The following is a 15,830-nucleotide window of genomic DNA, read 5'->3' as shown; positions in this document are numbered from 1 at the left end:
ATGTCGTTTCGAGAGCGAAATGGCCAATGCAACTATATAAATTCTGCGAGAAGGATGAGACTACCAGCGCTCCACTTCCAGCTCGACGACCACATCCCGACTATGGCAAGCTACCAAACTTCCACCATCTCTCTTGGAGTGCAACCCCCACCAATGGCCGTAAGCCCGACAACTTCCAGCCTCGAGCTCAGATTAAGCGATTGTTTGAGGAAAGTGAACTAGTCAGTGGGGACAGTGAGGCTATTAGAAAGTTTTCAGATAAATACATTGTCCCCGTAAAGCTTGTGGCACAGTATGTTCGGCACCTTGCCCAGATAAAAATGCGCAAGGAGTAGAAGAAAGAGGAGACTGAAACAGAGCAAATAGAACGGTTGAACCGGCAGTACAATGACATTGACTGGGTTGGACTGTACAACTCCGATGAGCTGTCGTCCTTGAGGGTGGACAAGCTATCCTTGTACTTTTCCCATCACAAGGTCACCTTCAAAGAGAAGAAAGCTGAAAAGGTCGCAATGATCAAAGGGCACGTTGGCAGCTTGGTGTACGATTCAGTGGAGTGTCAACAACCTCGGTAGCCCTGCTAAGAAATGTGCAGCAACATGTGACCGCAGTTTCTGAGGTAGAAACTGACTCGCAAAGTGATGTAGTAGATCGAGTTGTTGGTTCAAGCCCGAGTAGCTTAAGTGACGAGTCGTCACCGGAGACTGATTTTATACCAGAACCCCGCGCGGGAACATTACCGCCGTCAAAATATGGACGAAAGCGAGAACGGGTCGAGAGAGACGATTATGTAAGTGGGGAGAAGATAGCTTTTTGATATAATAATTCTTCATCTGTAAATAATTTAGTTTAATTTAATATACAAGTTTTAGGTTTCTATACACTTCTTGACTGGTAGCTTTGCTTGTATATACAGGTTTTAGGTTTCTATACACTTCTTGACTGGTAGCTTTGCTTGTATATACAGGTTTTAGGTTTCTATACACTTCTTGACTGGTAGCTTTGCTTGTATATACAGGTTTTAGGTTTCTATTCACTTCTTGACTGGTAGCTTTGCTTGTATATACAGGTTTTAGGTTTCTATACACTTCTTGACTGGTAGCTTTGCTTGTATATACAAGTTTTAGGTTTCAATACACTTCTTGACTGGTAGCTTTGCTTGTATATACAGGTTTTAGGTTTCTATACACTTCTTGACTGGTAGCTTTGCTTGTATATACAAGTTTTAGGTTTCTAGACACTTCTTGACTGGTAGCTTTGCTTGTATATACAGGTTTTAGGTTTCTATACACTTCTTGACTGGTAGCTTTGCTTGTATATACAAGTTTTAGGTTTCTATACACTTCTTGACTGGTAGCTTTGCTTGTATATACAGGTTTTAGGTTTCTATACACTTCTTGACTGGTAGCTTTGCTTGTATATACAAGTTTTAGGTTTCTATACACTTCTTGACTGGTAGCTTTGCTTGTATATACAGGTTTTAGGTTTCTATACACTTCTTGACTGGTAGCTTTGCTTGTATATACAAGTTTTAGGTTTCTATACACTTCTTGACTGGTAGCTTTGCTTGTATATACAGGTTTTAGGTTTCTATACACTTCTTGACTGGTAGCTTTGCTTGTATATACAGGTTTTAGGTTTCTATACACTTCCTGACTGGTAGCTTTGCTTGTATATACAAGTTTTAGGTTTCTATACACTTCTTGACTGGTAGCTTTGCTTGTATATACAAGTTTTAGGTTTCTATACACTTCTTGACTGGTAGCTTTGCTTGTATATACAGGTTTTAGGTTTCTATACACTTCTTGACTGGTAGCTTTGCTTGTATATACAAGTTTAAGGTTTCTATACACTTCTTGACTGGTAGCTTTGCTTGTGTATACAAGTTTAAGGTTTCTGTACACTTCTTGACTGGTAGCTTTACTTGTATATACAAGTTTAAGGTTTCTATACACTTCTTGACTGGTAGCTTTGCTTGTATATACAAGTTTAAGGTTTCTATACACTTCTTGACTGGTAGCTTTACTTTTATATACAAGTTTTAGGTTTCTATACACTTCTTGACTGGTAGCTTTGCTTGTATATACAAGTTTAAGGTTTCTATACACTTCTTGACTGGTAGCTTTACTTTTATATACAAGTTTTAGGTTTCTATACACTTCTTGACTGGTAGCTTTACTTTTATATACAAGTTTTAGGTTTCTATACACTTCTTGACTGGTAGCTTTGCTTGTATATACAAGTTTAAGGTTTCTATACACTTCTTGACTGGTAGCTTTACTTTTATATACAAGTTTTAGGTTTCTATACACTTCTTGACTGGTAGCTTTACTTTTATATACAAGTTTTAGGTTTCTATACACTTCTTGACTGGTAGCTTTGCTTGTATATACAAGTTTTAGGTTTCTATACACTTCTTGACTGGTAGCTTTACTTTTATATACAAGTTTTAGGTTTCTATACACTTCTTGACTGGTAGCTTTACTTTTATATACAAGTTTTAGGTTTCTATACACTTCTTGACTGGTAGCTTTACTTTTATATACAAGTTTTAGGTTTCTATACACTTCTTGACTGGTAGCTTTACTTTTATATACAAGTTTTAGGTTTCTATACACTTCTTGACTGGTAGCTTTACTTTTATATACAAGTTTTAGGTTTCTATACACTTCTTGACTGGTAGCTTTACTTTTATATACAAGTTTTAGGTTTCTATACACTTCTTGACTGGTAGCTTTACTTTTATATACAAGTTTTAGGTTTCTATACACTTCTTGACTGGTAGCTTTGCTTGTATATACAAGTTTTAGGTTTCTATACACTTCTTGACTGGTAGCTTTACTTTTATATACAAGTTTTAGGTTTCTATACACTTCTTGACTGGTAGCTTTACTTTTATATACAAGTTTTAGGTTTCTATACACTTCTTGACTGGTAGCTTTACTTTTATATACAAGTTTTAGGTTTCTATACACTTCTTGACTGGTAGCTTTGCTTGTATATACAAGTTTTAGGTTTCTATACACTTCTTGACTGGTAGCTTTACTTTTATATACAAGTTTTAGGTTTCTATACACTTCGCGTGTTTGTTAACAAATAAGAGTCAACTAGGCGACGTGGAGTAATTTTTTCCTCGCCGGTTGCGAATAAAACAGGTTTGACCCTTTCCAATTTGTAAAAAATGTATTAATGACCCTCCCCTCCGTAGCACTGCTCACCCCCCACCCCACCAAGCCTAATGTTTACATGAGGCTCCGTAATTAAGTAGAGAAAGTCTTCCGCTGCATTCTGTTAAACATATTTCGCAAATAAAAATAAGCCTCGTAGGAGTTGACATACTCTCGTCAAAACACACTGACTATCGACCAATGAAAGTGTGCCCAGTATCTCAGTGGCTTTCTAAGGCTTAATGCATTATTGGGATGGGACTCCATAATAAAAACGATTCTAAAACGGACCAATTAAGTCAGAAGAACCTTAAGTTTTAAACACAAATTTTTTGTCAAAAGATACCTTTTTTGCTCACGATGTGTAACGCAAGGCTCTTTTAATTGACTCTTTATGCGCTAGTTTTATTCCACTTTGGAGACTTATTTGTTTGTGTCTGTCTACATCGATGTACATGGAGTAACAAATAACATTTCCTAATTACACTATAAAATTTGTTGGTATAGACTATAAGCTGTTATGAATTACAATCAGTCACGGGAGAGAAAAATATAACAAAGACATGTTTTTAAAATTTAAATATGTGTATAAAAAAGGCTGGATAAAATGTGTAGTTTGGAAGTGCCTCGAAAGAGTTGATTAACGGTATTTTCCACCAAAACATTTAAAGTACTACTCTAAAATAACAATGTGTACAGCCACGCTATCTACTTCAACTGAGTTTGAAATATTTAAGGATCGGAAATACGACTCTAACTTTTAATTATTGTTGTGCCCAAATTTAAAGTACTACTCTAAAATAACAATGTGTACAGCCACGCTATCTACTTCAACTGAGTTTGAAATATTTAAGGATCGGAAATACGACTCTAACTTTTAATTATTGTTGTGCCCAAATATAGCGAGGAGTTACCTACATACAACGACTGCCTGCAGCATTGTATGTTAAAAGACTCCGTAATTTTATTAAGCAAGGAATGGGAATGCAAATGGGGTGGCGAAATAATAACGTGCGAAAACAAATTCTAAAGGTATTCTTCCCAAAATCAATTAGAGAGATTTTAATCATTATTCATGTCATTGTAGTTTTTGACAAAAAGTTAATTTATCACGCACCATTTCGATTTCACTTTGATATTACCATACAATAAAGGTATTATATAGATTTAGCCAAGCCTAAAAGCGGAGCTCGCATTTTTTTTCCCGCACGTCTTAAGGTCAAAAGTCTTTGAGCTAATAATCGCCGTCATCATCCATTAACTCATACACCTGGAACTATTGGAGACCCAATCTCACTGCAACTGTCGTAGTTATTCTCTGGGGCATGTTTGTTGAAAATCCAGTTAACTTCACAGATCCAAAGTCATAATTCAAAGTTCTCAAATTGAGGAATAGTATCTTGGGTCTTGGCTCAAAGACAAAAAAAACTGTTTAATCTACTCGTACTTTTGAGTTTTCTATCTTGAATGTAAACACGGCCATTAAAGTAAGCTTTGTGAATCTGAATCTACAAGGACTTTCGAGAAACAGGTCCCTGGTTTCTAAACTCGCTTGGGTCTTAATTCGACACAGTTTGGGAGTTAACCCCAAAAACGTCGAGACAATTAATCGACGACTCTGAGGATGACCTGGTTTGCATAACGCATGTTAAATCAAAAGCAGCTGAAAAATCCAGATTTTAGAGATCGATCAGCGTAAGCTTCACCTTCTTTTTTTTTTTTTTTTTTTAAAAAAAAAAAAAAAAAAAAAAAGCTTCACCTTCATCAGCTTTTATTATCTTTCGGTAATTACTATCATCATACGCATTTCTTCCACTAATTTTCCGGTGTAAGTTGTAATCGTATCTCGCTGGAATTTTGAAAGGGTGCTCATTTTTATGGCAAACCCTTTTAAATGAAACCGTTTTTCCCTTTCTTTCGCACCTCCCTCACAATCCTCACAATATTTCATCGTTTATGTGTCATTAGCAAATTCCATGACCATCTGATGTGGTCTTACGGGCTCATTTTTATAAACACATTTGGAAATTTATTGACGTGAGACTTTTATTTCAATCAACAGTTAGTGGAGAGCCAAAGAATTGCATTTTGATTTTCGTGTTCTGTTGCGGCTACAACTTACCATCATTTCAATTTAACTGACTCACAAACTTCCCGTTAACCAGTACATAAGAAACAGCTGTAATGTTGATGATCCCACGCAGTTGACTGAATCCTCCTAATAAGACGTAGATAATATGTATTTACATCTACTCATTAAAGCTTTTGAAGGACACCGTCATCAACTGGAAGCTCTTTACACCAGAAAATTAAAATTAAATAAAGTTTAGTTTACATAGTAAACTTAGAACTTGTACTAATTTGACACTCATTTGTGTCAGCCGCTAAGCAACAATAAGATAAAAACAAATGAATACATTGTAAAAAGATCTCGTCTCTCTTTTACTCCATGGTAAGAACAAAAGTATCACGGTGTTCTGTTACAAACAGCGGATTGAGAAACTTTTTAAATTCACTCTTACAAATCATTAACATAGTGGAACTAAAGGAGTTCTCTACTTTCAGTATTCATTTGTTGTATATACCGGCCGTACGGGCGTTGTATATACAACAAATGAATGAGTCGCATCATTACCATTAAACACTATTTAATGGTAATGATGCGACTCACAAATAGAATTGAGTAAAATAAGGTTAATAATCGGTCCAATGATTTAAGGTCACATCCCTAATTTGACTTGCGGAGGCTTCCTCGTGTGAACAATTTAAGTCGATCAGTATGATCGACGTTTTGTAAATTTCATATCCACGCGACGCTTTTGAACTGCCGGCGGACAATAGTCAGAATTGGATTCACCTGTCAGAGTAGCCTATAAAAACATATCAGAATAACAGGTTAATCATTCTCATCACGACTGGGTGAACTGAAGAGAAGCAGACATGAACACAAGGTGGATCATACTCGTCTCTTCTATTTTTTATTTGCTGCTACTGAATAATCAAGCAGAAGCCTATAGTAAGTCGAAACCAGTGGGCAAACGGCGCTTTCTCCTTGAAAGAATCGTTCAGGTATGTGACTTTTACTGAGTTCAGAGAGGTTGACTATTGTGAAAGTTTGTGAAAGTGAAGTTCTTCTTTTCTTGCAGCACCAAGATCCAGGAGAGGAAATTACTAAGCCAACGGAGAGCTATAGTAGATCCAGACCAGTCGGAAGAGAGGTTCGTCAAAAAGGGGTTAGTCGTGAGCGAGCTTACTTAGCAGTAAACGGGAAGCATTCTGCTGGTTAAATGAAATAGAATTTATAATTTGGATTTTATTGTCCCGAGGAAAACATTCCAAAAGTAAGCTTTATTTGTCTTGGAATATACAAACTGTCAATGTGTCATGCTACGCTCGACTAAAAGATGCAATGTGATCAAAAATCGGTAATTGTAGAGCGGGGAAACGACTTGACCCATTGTAAGGTTTATTTCTGGTGATCGGTTGATTTGTCACTGACGAATTATAATCATTTTTGTCTCTTTTGGTAGAGAAAAGACCCGAAACTGGAGGCTAACGAGTGGATTTACTGAGATGAAACGCCCACTCGCTTGGCTTGTGGATAAACTGTGAAAAGACGCCATTATATTGCGACGCGAGTCCAGAAGTAGTACCTACTATTCATTCATTCCTTTTTCAGTGATCGTAAAAGTACTGTGGAATATTCTAAAATAAAATGATTTGAAACCATTCAGGAGAACAGTATTCTAATCACTTGTCCCTAGTTTTATCGTCGGGGGGGGGGGGGGGAGGGAGGGGGGGAAGGATATATGGGCTTCATTTATAGTTTGATTAATTGTTTTGAGTTAGATTAAAACACCAAAAAGGTAATCCCACAATTCCTAAGTACGTTACACAAATGCCGTAGATGATGATAGTGACAATGTAATCCATTGAAAATGAATAGAGGGGGTAAGTTTCTAAAGAAACTGTGGTACTGCGTCGGTGGGAGAGTATAGCGGGTAATTTAACGTTGACAACTGAGTTGAAAACGTAAATTGGCCACCGTAAAGAGTGAAAAAGCTGAAATAATAGGCGATTTCTCCAATCGCTCTGACGAGGGGCTAGCGCTCGAAACGTCAGCAAGGTATTATAAGTTATCACTGCTTTACTGTTTATTATCATCTTGTCGCACGTCAGTGAGTACTTTTCAAATTTTAATTCCACCTAAACGACAACTAAAAATAAACTAATCAATGGAGAAATTTTCCGTATTTACATATAGCCTCATCTAAATAATCTGGAGGACTGGGTGAACTCGTGACAATTGCGTATACCAAGACGAAGTCGAAGGTTTGGATAACTTTGAGGAATTCTCCAAACCCACCTAATATTTACATGAGGCTCTGTAATTAAACATAAAAGGTCTTCCACTGCATTCTGTTTAACATATTTAGCAAAAAATACCAATCCATGTAGCCTTGTAGGTGTTGACATACTCTCGTCAAAACACGCTGGTTATCGACTAATGAAAGTGTGCCTAGTATCTCTGTGGCTTTACAAGGCTTAATGCATTACTGAGACGGGACTCCATAATAAAAGCGATTCTAAAACAGACCATATATGTTAGAAGAACTTTCAATTTTTACACAAAAATGATGTTCACGATATATACCGTGACTCTTAATTGACTCTTTATGCGCCAGTTTTATTCCGCTTTGGAGACTTATTTGTTAGTGTCTGTCTCCATCGATGTACATGGAGTAACAAATAACATTCTCTAGTTACACTATAAAATTTATTGGTATAGACTGTAAGCTGTTATGAATTACAATTAGTCAGGGGAGAGAAGACATAAAAAAAGGCATGTTTTTAAAATTTAAATATGTGTATAAAAAAGGCTGGATAAAATGTGTAGTTTTGGAGTGCCTCGAAAAGAATTGATTCACGCTATTTCCTAACAAAACATTTAAAATACTACTCTAAAATAACACTGCGTACAGCCACGATCTCCACGTCAACTGATTTAATCAAAGTCATTAAATATTTAAGGTTTGCAAATACGACCCTAACTTTTAATCATTGTTGTGCCCTATCAATAGAGGAGTTTCCTACTTACAGTGACCACCTGCAGCATGGTATGTTTAAAGACTCCTTCTTTGTACAACGTCTTCATTAAAGCTCATTAAAACCTTGAAAGTTGAAAGGAGACCAACGTCCACTTGTTAGCCTCAATAAACATTCAAACATCCTTTGTGTCATAATTATATCACAGAGCAATGGAATAAAAAGTAGAAAAAAATAAAGGAAATCACAAAAGTCTTTATGCAAAAGGAAAGTTATCATGGAGACTTAGGAAAGAGATGTATGAATACGGGCAGGCTTGAGCTTTACGACATTCTGGTCAAAAATTTATTGCTCAAGGAATGGGATATGGATAATGGGGTGGCGAAATAATAACGTGCGTAAACAAATTCTAAAGGCATTCTTCCTAAAATCAATTAGAGAGATTTTAATTATGATTCATGTCATTGTAGTTTTTGGCAAAAAGTTAATTTATCACGCAACATTTCGACTTCACCTTGATATCACTCACATTCTAGAAATAGATTATGCTGCGTTGATATGTGTCAGCCTATCGGACTGTGAAGTCTTTGAGTTTATAATCGCCTTTATCATTCATTAACTTTTACATCTGTCGTAGTTATGCCCTGGGGCACGTTTGTCGAAAACCCAGTTAACATCATAGATCCGAAGCCATAATTTAAAGTTCTCAAATTGAGGAATATTATTCTGGGTCTTGGTCTAAAGACAAAACAAATAGTTTAATCTAATCGAACTTTTGAATTTTAAAGCGATTGAATGTAAACACAACTAATAAATTAAGCTTTGTGGATTTGAATCTACAAGGACTTTCGAGAAACAGGTCCCTGGTTTCTAAACTCGCTTCGGTTTTTATTCAGCTAAGTTTGCGAGTTGACCCCAAAAAACGTCGAGACAAATAATCGACGATTCTGAGGATAACCCGTAATTGCCAGATTCATCATGTTATTCATTGTTGTAACAATTTCATTTATTCTCAAGAATACTCATATCCGGTATTCGTTGATGACCTCGATATTTGGTTTTTTCGTGGCATATGTCCAAAATTCTGCCAAGTAGCTAAACAGAAAAAGGAAAATCCCCCCCGCTATTTAACCTGGTTTGCATTTTGCATTGTTAAATCAACAGCAGCAGAAAAATCCAAATTTAAGAGATCGAACAGCGTAAGCTTCACCTTCGTCAGCTTTTATTATCTTTTGGTAATTACTATCATCATACGCATTCCTTCCACAAAATTTCCGGTGCTAGTTACGATGGTATCTCGCTAATATTTTTGAGAGGGTGCTCATTTCTATGGCACACCCTTTTAAATGAAACCGTTTTTCCCTTTCTTTCGCACCTTCTCTCACAATCCTCACAATATTTCATTGTTGATGTGTCCTTAGCTAATTCCATGACCATCTGATGTGGTATCACGGGCCCATTTTTATTAACACATGGTAACCTTTGAATGCTTTTTGACGTGAGACTTTTATTGCAATTAACAGTTAGTGGAGAGCCAAAGAATTGCATTTTGATTTTTGTGTTTCCGTTGTGGCTACAATCAACCGTCATTTCAATTCAACTGACTCACAATCTTCCCACGATTAGAAACATCTTTAATGTTAATGATCCCACGCAGTTGACTGAATCCTCATACGACGTGGATAATATGTATTTACATCTACTACTTAGAGCTTTTGAAGGACATCGTCATCAACTGGAAGCTCTTTGCAACAGAAAATTAAAATTAAATAAAGTTTAGTTTACAAAGTAAACTTAGAACTTGTACTAATTTGACAATCATTGGTGGCAACTGGTAAACTGCAATAAGATATAAATAAATCAATACATTGCAAAAAGATCTCTCTTTTACTCCATAGTGAGAACAAAAGTATTAAGTTGTTGTGTTAAAAACACCGGATTGAGAGACTTTTTAATTTACCCATACAAAAAATTAATATAGTGGAACTAAAGGAGTTCTTGACTTCCAGTATTAATTTGTTGTATATACCGGCCGTGGGAGGGTTGTATATTATGCTTTACTCATTTTCGTTTGTCGGATGCGGCCCTTCGGTACGTTTATATCACCATTCCTTCTTTACCAGGACTTATCTCTGACTTAGAGAGAGTATAGTGGTGAAACAGGAACTTGGGAAGTAAATACACCACATACTTCTTTGCGCAGGCGCCGAGTATGGCGGCCACGAGGATATTGGCTCCTCTTCTATTAGCTATTTTAATCAATTTTAAGCTTCAATTTTATTACAATATATACTTGGATGAAGACTTTGACTCTCTCAAGCCTATTTGGAGAGGAAAAAGTTCGGTTGGTTGCGACGTCTTTGGAATTTCCTTCTCAGCTCGTAAGTGCTACTCAACAAGGGCGCACCGCCATGATAGACTTCGAAGGCCTATCATGAAATGGGTTAAACATGGTTATATACTGCTTGCGGCGACGGATTGCTCCCTGTTAACGATAGACATTACAGTTTTTATGGATGTGGAGACGAACCCTGGTCCTATTTCTTCAGAGAAGAGCTATGATCTACGAAAGCAAACCTGGTCTGACGAAAGTAAGATTCCATGTTATGGAAGAAACTATTTACTCGGTTTGAGAAAGAAATCTGGTAAACCTTCGAGCCCTGTCTTAGAGACGCTTAAGAAGCTACAGCTGCTCAGGTTTCGTGGTAATCGGGGAGGTTTGAGAAAAAATGTTCATCATGTGAAGGAGAGATCTATTCAGAATATTTCTGTCGTCATTGGACGAAGGGCGGAAAGTGGGTTTGCTATTCCCCGGCTGCGGGTTGAAAAACGACGAAACCCTAGCAATCTCGTCAGTGTACCAAAACAAGTGGTGTCCCGCGAACACACCTCTGTTAGTTCTGGTCAGCTTGCTGTCCCTAAACTTTTGTTTATTAACATCTGTAGTTTGGGGAAAACAACTAGTCGGGTGCGAGCGGTTGTGGCTTTGGAGGCCGACTTAAGAAATAATGACATCGATGCTTGTGTTGTGTCGGAAACTCATTTAAAAATTGAGGTACCCGATACGGTGGTTAATATCTCGGGTTATAATATCTTCAGAAGGGATAGGAATTGGTCTGGATGCGATCTAAGGAATGGGGGAGGTGTTGCTATCTATACAAGGAGTAATCTTTCAGTTATTGATGTTTATCGTTCTAATCCTGTCAAATATTAACTGGTGCATGCCTTTACGAACGGTTTCCCTTTCGTCCCGTGATCCAAGTTGGATGACACCGCTAGTTAAATACATGCTACGTAGCAAGTCTCGCATCTCTGTTTTACGCACTAATAAGCATAGAGAGCTTAGTAGAAATGTGTTGAAGGTTATTGGCGAAAACAGAAGGATGCTTCTGGAGGGCAAAATGGGGAGCAGAGAATGGTGGAAAAACGTAGACTTGATATCTCAACGCCGGCGGTCCACAAACGTTTCGCTGGATAGAGAGACCGCTCAAGATTTGAACGAGTATTTCGGTGACCTGTGTACGGATGGCGATTACGTTGAGCCCGCGTTACTTGAAATTGGTCCTGAGGTGAAAGTCCCGGAAATTAGTGAACGATATGTATGGAACTCACTGAGTACTCTAAAGAAGACTGCAACTGGTCCTGACCAAATTCCGTATTGGGTGTGGAAAGACCATGCGGAGATCTTCACTCCAATCATTACTAAGCTATGGAATTTGTCTCTCGCTACGCACCAATGGCCTAGATCGTGGAAAAGGGCAAGTATAAACCCACTGCCAAAAGTTGATGTTCCAGTGGCAAGAGGGGACTTCCGGGGGATCAACGTAACCCCTGTAATAGCAAGAGCCCTGGAAAAGGCAGTCTATAAGATTCACGCCCAAAGGCCGGTAGAAGAACAGCTGTTGAATAGTCAATTCGCGTATAGAGAAGGAGGGAGCTGCACAGATGCTCTGCTACTTTTACAGAATAAGATCTGCAAGTTTCTTGATGATCCCAAGTGCAAGGCAGTGCGGATGTTCGCGATGGATTTCAGTAAGGCCTTTGACTCTGTGAGCCATCAACTCCTTGCTGAGAAACTTAAGAGTCTATTAACCCGTATATCATAAACTGGTGGTTAGGTTTTTTGCGAGATAGAAAACAAAGAGTTATTTTCGGGAATCATGTCTGTAATTGGAAAACAGTTAACAAGGGCACAACCCAGGGTAGTGTTTCAGGACCTTATTTGTTCAATATATTTCTTAACGATCTGGAAATTAAATTAGGGAACGAGACACTTGGTTTCAAATACGCTGATGACTGTACGATTATTGCTCCGGTATATTATTATAAAGATCACTCTGTAGACTTAATAAATCAGTTTTTACAGTGGGCAAGCCAAAATAGAATGAATTCAAATTCTACTAAATGTAAAGAGCTTATTATGTATAAAAAAGGTCACACTGCTGAGGCCTACAAAAGTATTTTTGGCATACCTCAGACTAGTACAATAACCATTCTTGGTCTCACGTTTCAGCCGAACTGCAAATTCAGTACTCACCTAAAAGAAAAGTTAGGTAAAGCTAATAAATGTTTATACGTTATCAGATGCCTCCGCAAAGAAGGATGTAGCCAAGCAGAAGTAGATGTTTTATTTAATTCCATTGTCCTACCTAATATTACTTATGCTCTATCTGTGCATGGGGCCTCTGAGTCAGAGCTAACTATAGCCCAGCAGTTTTTAGATCGTTGTTTTAAACGTAGTTACATATCTAAGAAATTAGTGATAGGTGACTTACTTAAAACGCAAGATCACAAAATTTGTCGCAAGGTTTCAACTATCCTGAGCCATCCTCTTAGAGCCTACTTCCCTGAGACCAAAGATCACGAGGTATAATTTGAGAAATAAATCCCCTGTCATGCCCGCTATTCGCACAAACCGTTTTAAGAATACATTTTTTAATAGAATTGTTTTTAAGTACAATGTAGCTTTGTAAAAGTGTACTTCCTGTATTAGACTTTTGTATTTGTTTCCACGTATATACTTATCTTATTTAGATACACCTAAGCTTATTTACATCCTTTTTTTAATGTAACATAAGATATGTAATTTTATCTTTTGAACAATAAAGACACTATTACACCTTCAGATGAAAACAGACAGGCATTGATAAATTATTAGGAATCACTGTTAATGGTAATGATGCGCCCCACAAACAGAGTTGAGTAAAATGATGTTAACTATCGGTCCAATGATTTAAGGTCACATCCCTAATTTAACTTGCGGAGGCTTCCTCGTGGGAAAAATTTAAGTCGATCAGTATGATCGATGTTTTTGTAAATTTCATATCCACGCGACGCTTTTGGAATGCCGGCGGACATAGTTAGACTTAATTCACCTGTCAGAGTGACAAGCCACCGGGCGGGTATAAGCAATCCCGTCCCAGCGGAAGAGAAGTTCGTCGAAAAGAGGTCAGTTAGTGCTTTAATTATGATGTCATTTGAAAACCGTGAGCGAGCTTGCTTAGCCGTACGCGGGAAGCATTCTTCTGGTTAAATCAAGTAAAATTTATAACTTAAATTGTATTTTCCTAAGGAAAATATTCAAAAAGTCAGCTTTGTTCGTCTTGGAATCTACTACTTTCGAGTAAAAGTGATGCAACGTGATCAAAAATCGGTAATTGCAGAGCGGAGAAACGACTTGATCCATTGTAAGGTTTATTTCTGGTGATCAGTTGATTTTCCACTGACGAACTATTACTATTTTTGTCTCTTTTGATAGGGGGAAGACCCAAATCTGGAGGCTAACGAGTGGATGTACTGAGATGAAACGCCCCCCTCGCTTGGTTCGTGGATAAACTGCGAAAAGGCGCCATTATATTGCGTCGCGAGTCCAGAAGTAGTACCGACTATTCATTATTCCTTTTTAAGAGATTGTAAAAATATTGTGGAATATTCTGAAATAAAACGATAAAAACCAGTCAGATGAACAGTATTCTAATTGCTTGTCCCGCGTTTTATTGTCGAGGGGGGAGGGGGTAAGTAGGGGTCTTAGGTAGTTTCGCAACCTTTATTTATAGTTTGATTAATTGTTTTGAGTTAGATTAAAACACCAAAGAAATATCATATCATTTGTCCAGAATCAGTTATGTATTAAAAAAAAACAATTTGGGGGTGATCTACCCTTAAAGCTTGAAAACAAATTAAAAAAACAAATTAATGGAAGAAGAACAGTTCATTAAATTGATTTCCTTGATAAAAAAAAGGATTGTCATGATGCATACATCAATCTGATTTCGATAAGAAGGCGAATTCAAGTAGTTCTATAACCCGATGTTGATCTGATTTTCATCCTATAACCATTTAAATAAAGGAAATTATATGCATGACACGCAGGAAACACTTTTTACCTGAAACAAAGTTAAATACTTAATTTTGACTTCGCTTGAAGCCACAAGTAGTCTAAGTAAACCAGCCGCATTCGTAACTCAGTCGATAGTACAAGCAGTGCACGATCTGCTTTCAAAAGGAAAAAGGACACAAGTTACGATTCAATTACAGGCATATTTGCCATTCTGTAAACGCCATGCATCTTCATCAGATTTGGAAATGACTACAACGTTCACAGTAGCTTGGAACGTACCAGTTAATGCATGATACGTTAACAGTCCTACGTAGCTTTTTAAAAATTAACTATTCGATGCTTTGAGACACTAAAGAAAACCGATCATAAAAGAGAAAGGATTTTTGACGACAAAGAAGAAAATATCGGTTACAGAATCATAGCTTGCTGTGTTTGAGAGTGCCATCGTTTAAAATGCGTGCTGGAATACTCAAACAACAATTCTGAGTTATATCGTCAGTGTTTTAGTCAAGCTTCTTTAATGACCGCTGTGAATATATGAAAATCATGTAAGAGAACTACGGATTAAGAAATGAATACGAAAACGATCTTTGTAGTAATGAACACTACTTCAGCAGTAGTGAAAATAAGGTCTGAAAGATTAAAGCCTGTACGGGATTTGAACCTATGACATCTGCGATACCTATGAATGACTTTCATATAAGATTTTCATATATTCACAGTAATTGATTTATCACCTCACGGGTGTATTAACCAACATAAAAACCAGCTCCCAGTTGGCTTGTTAGCTCATTTGATAGAGCACTACATCTACATCGCAGGGGGCCCTGAGTTCAAATCCTATACAGGCCTGAATTTTTTAGAAGCGTTATTTTTTACAGGCCATATTTTCACAACCGCTTATAAGTAATGTTTGTTACTGCAAAGATCGCTTTCATATTCATGAAGCTTCTTTACTGAGTAAAGAGTTGCTAGGAACTATACATTTTTTTAAAATAACATAATAGGAAAGATATTGAAAATGCATGTATATCATAACAGAAGGACGGAGAAACTTGTGAAAAGGAAAATTATATTCCACCAAGTTAAAGCTTTGATACTTCAGCGATGCTGAAACAGAAACAAAGGAGGCATGAATGCAGACAAAGTGATCTGTCACTTACAACATTCAAACGGTTGTTTGCTCTCAATCAAAATCCCTCCGATTGGGTGTTGTGAAAGAATATTTACCTCCCATCCATTCCATATGACAAACAAGTAAGTTAAAAGTGAGTAAA

At 37.2% G+C, this 15,830-nt stretch overlaps 1 protein-coding gene and 1 long non-coding RNA gene across 2 annotated transcripts; both read left to right on the top strand.

Annotated features, from left to right (window-relative positions):
• Positions 1-6,063: 6,063 nt before the first annotated feature.
• On the top strand, positions 6,064-6,896 carry LOC136283999 (uncharacterized). The gene is made up of 3 exons (XR_010719019.1): positions 6,064-6,236; positions 6,314-6,400; positions 6,698-6,896. It is a non-coding gene; the product is annotated as an uncharacterized lncRNA (long non-coding RNA).
• A 4,718-nt stretch (positions 6,897-11,614) lies between these two features.
• Positions 11,615-12,319, top strand: LOC136283738 (uncharacterized). Its single transcript, XM_066172933.1, has one exon. It carries the CDS (start codon positions 11,615-11,617, stop codon positions 12,317-12,319), a length of 705 nt encoding a protein of 234 aa, XP_066029030.1.
• Positions 12,320-15,830: the final 3,511 nt, after the last annotated feature.

Source organism: Pocillopora verrucosa, chromosome 10, assembly GCF_036669915.1.
Source record: "Pocillopora verrucosa isolate sample1 chromosome 10, ASM3666991v2, whole genome shotgun sequence".
In the NCBI taxonomy this organism is placed as follows: Eukaryota; Metazoa; Cnidaria; class Anthozoa; order Scleractinia; family Pocilloporidae; genus Pocillopora; species Pocillopora verrucosa.
This window is presented reverse-complemented; position numbering and strand designations above follow the sequence as displayed.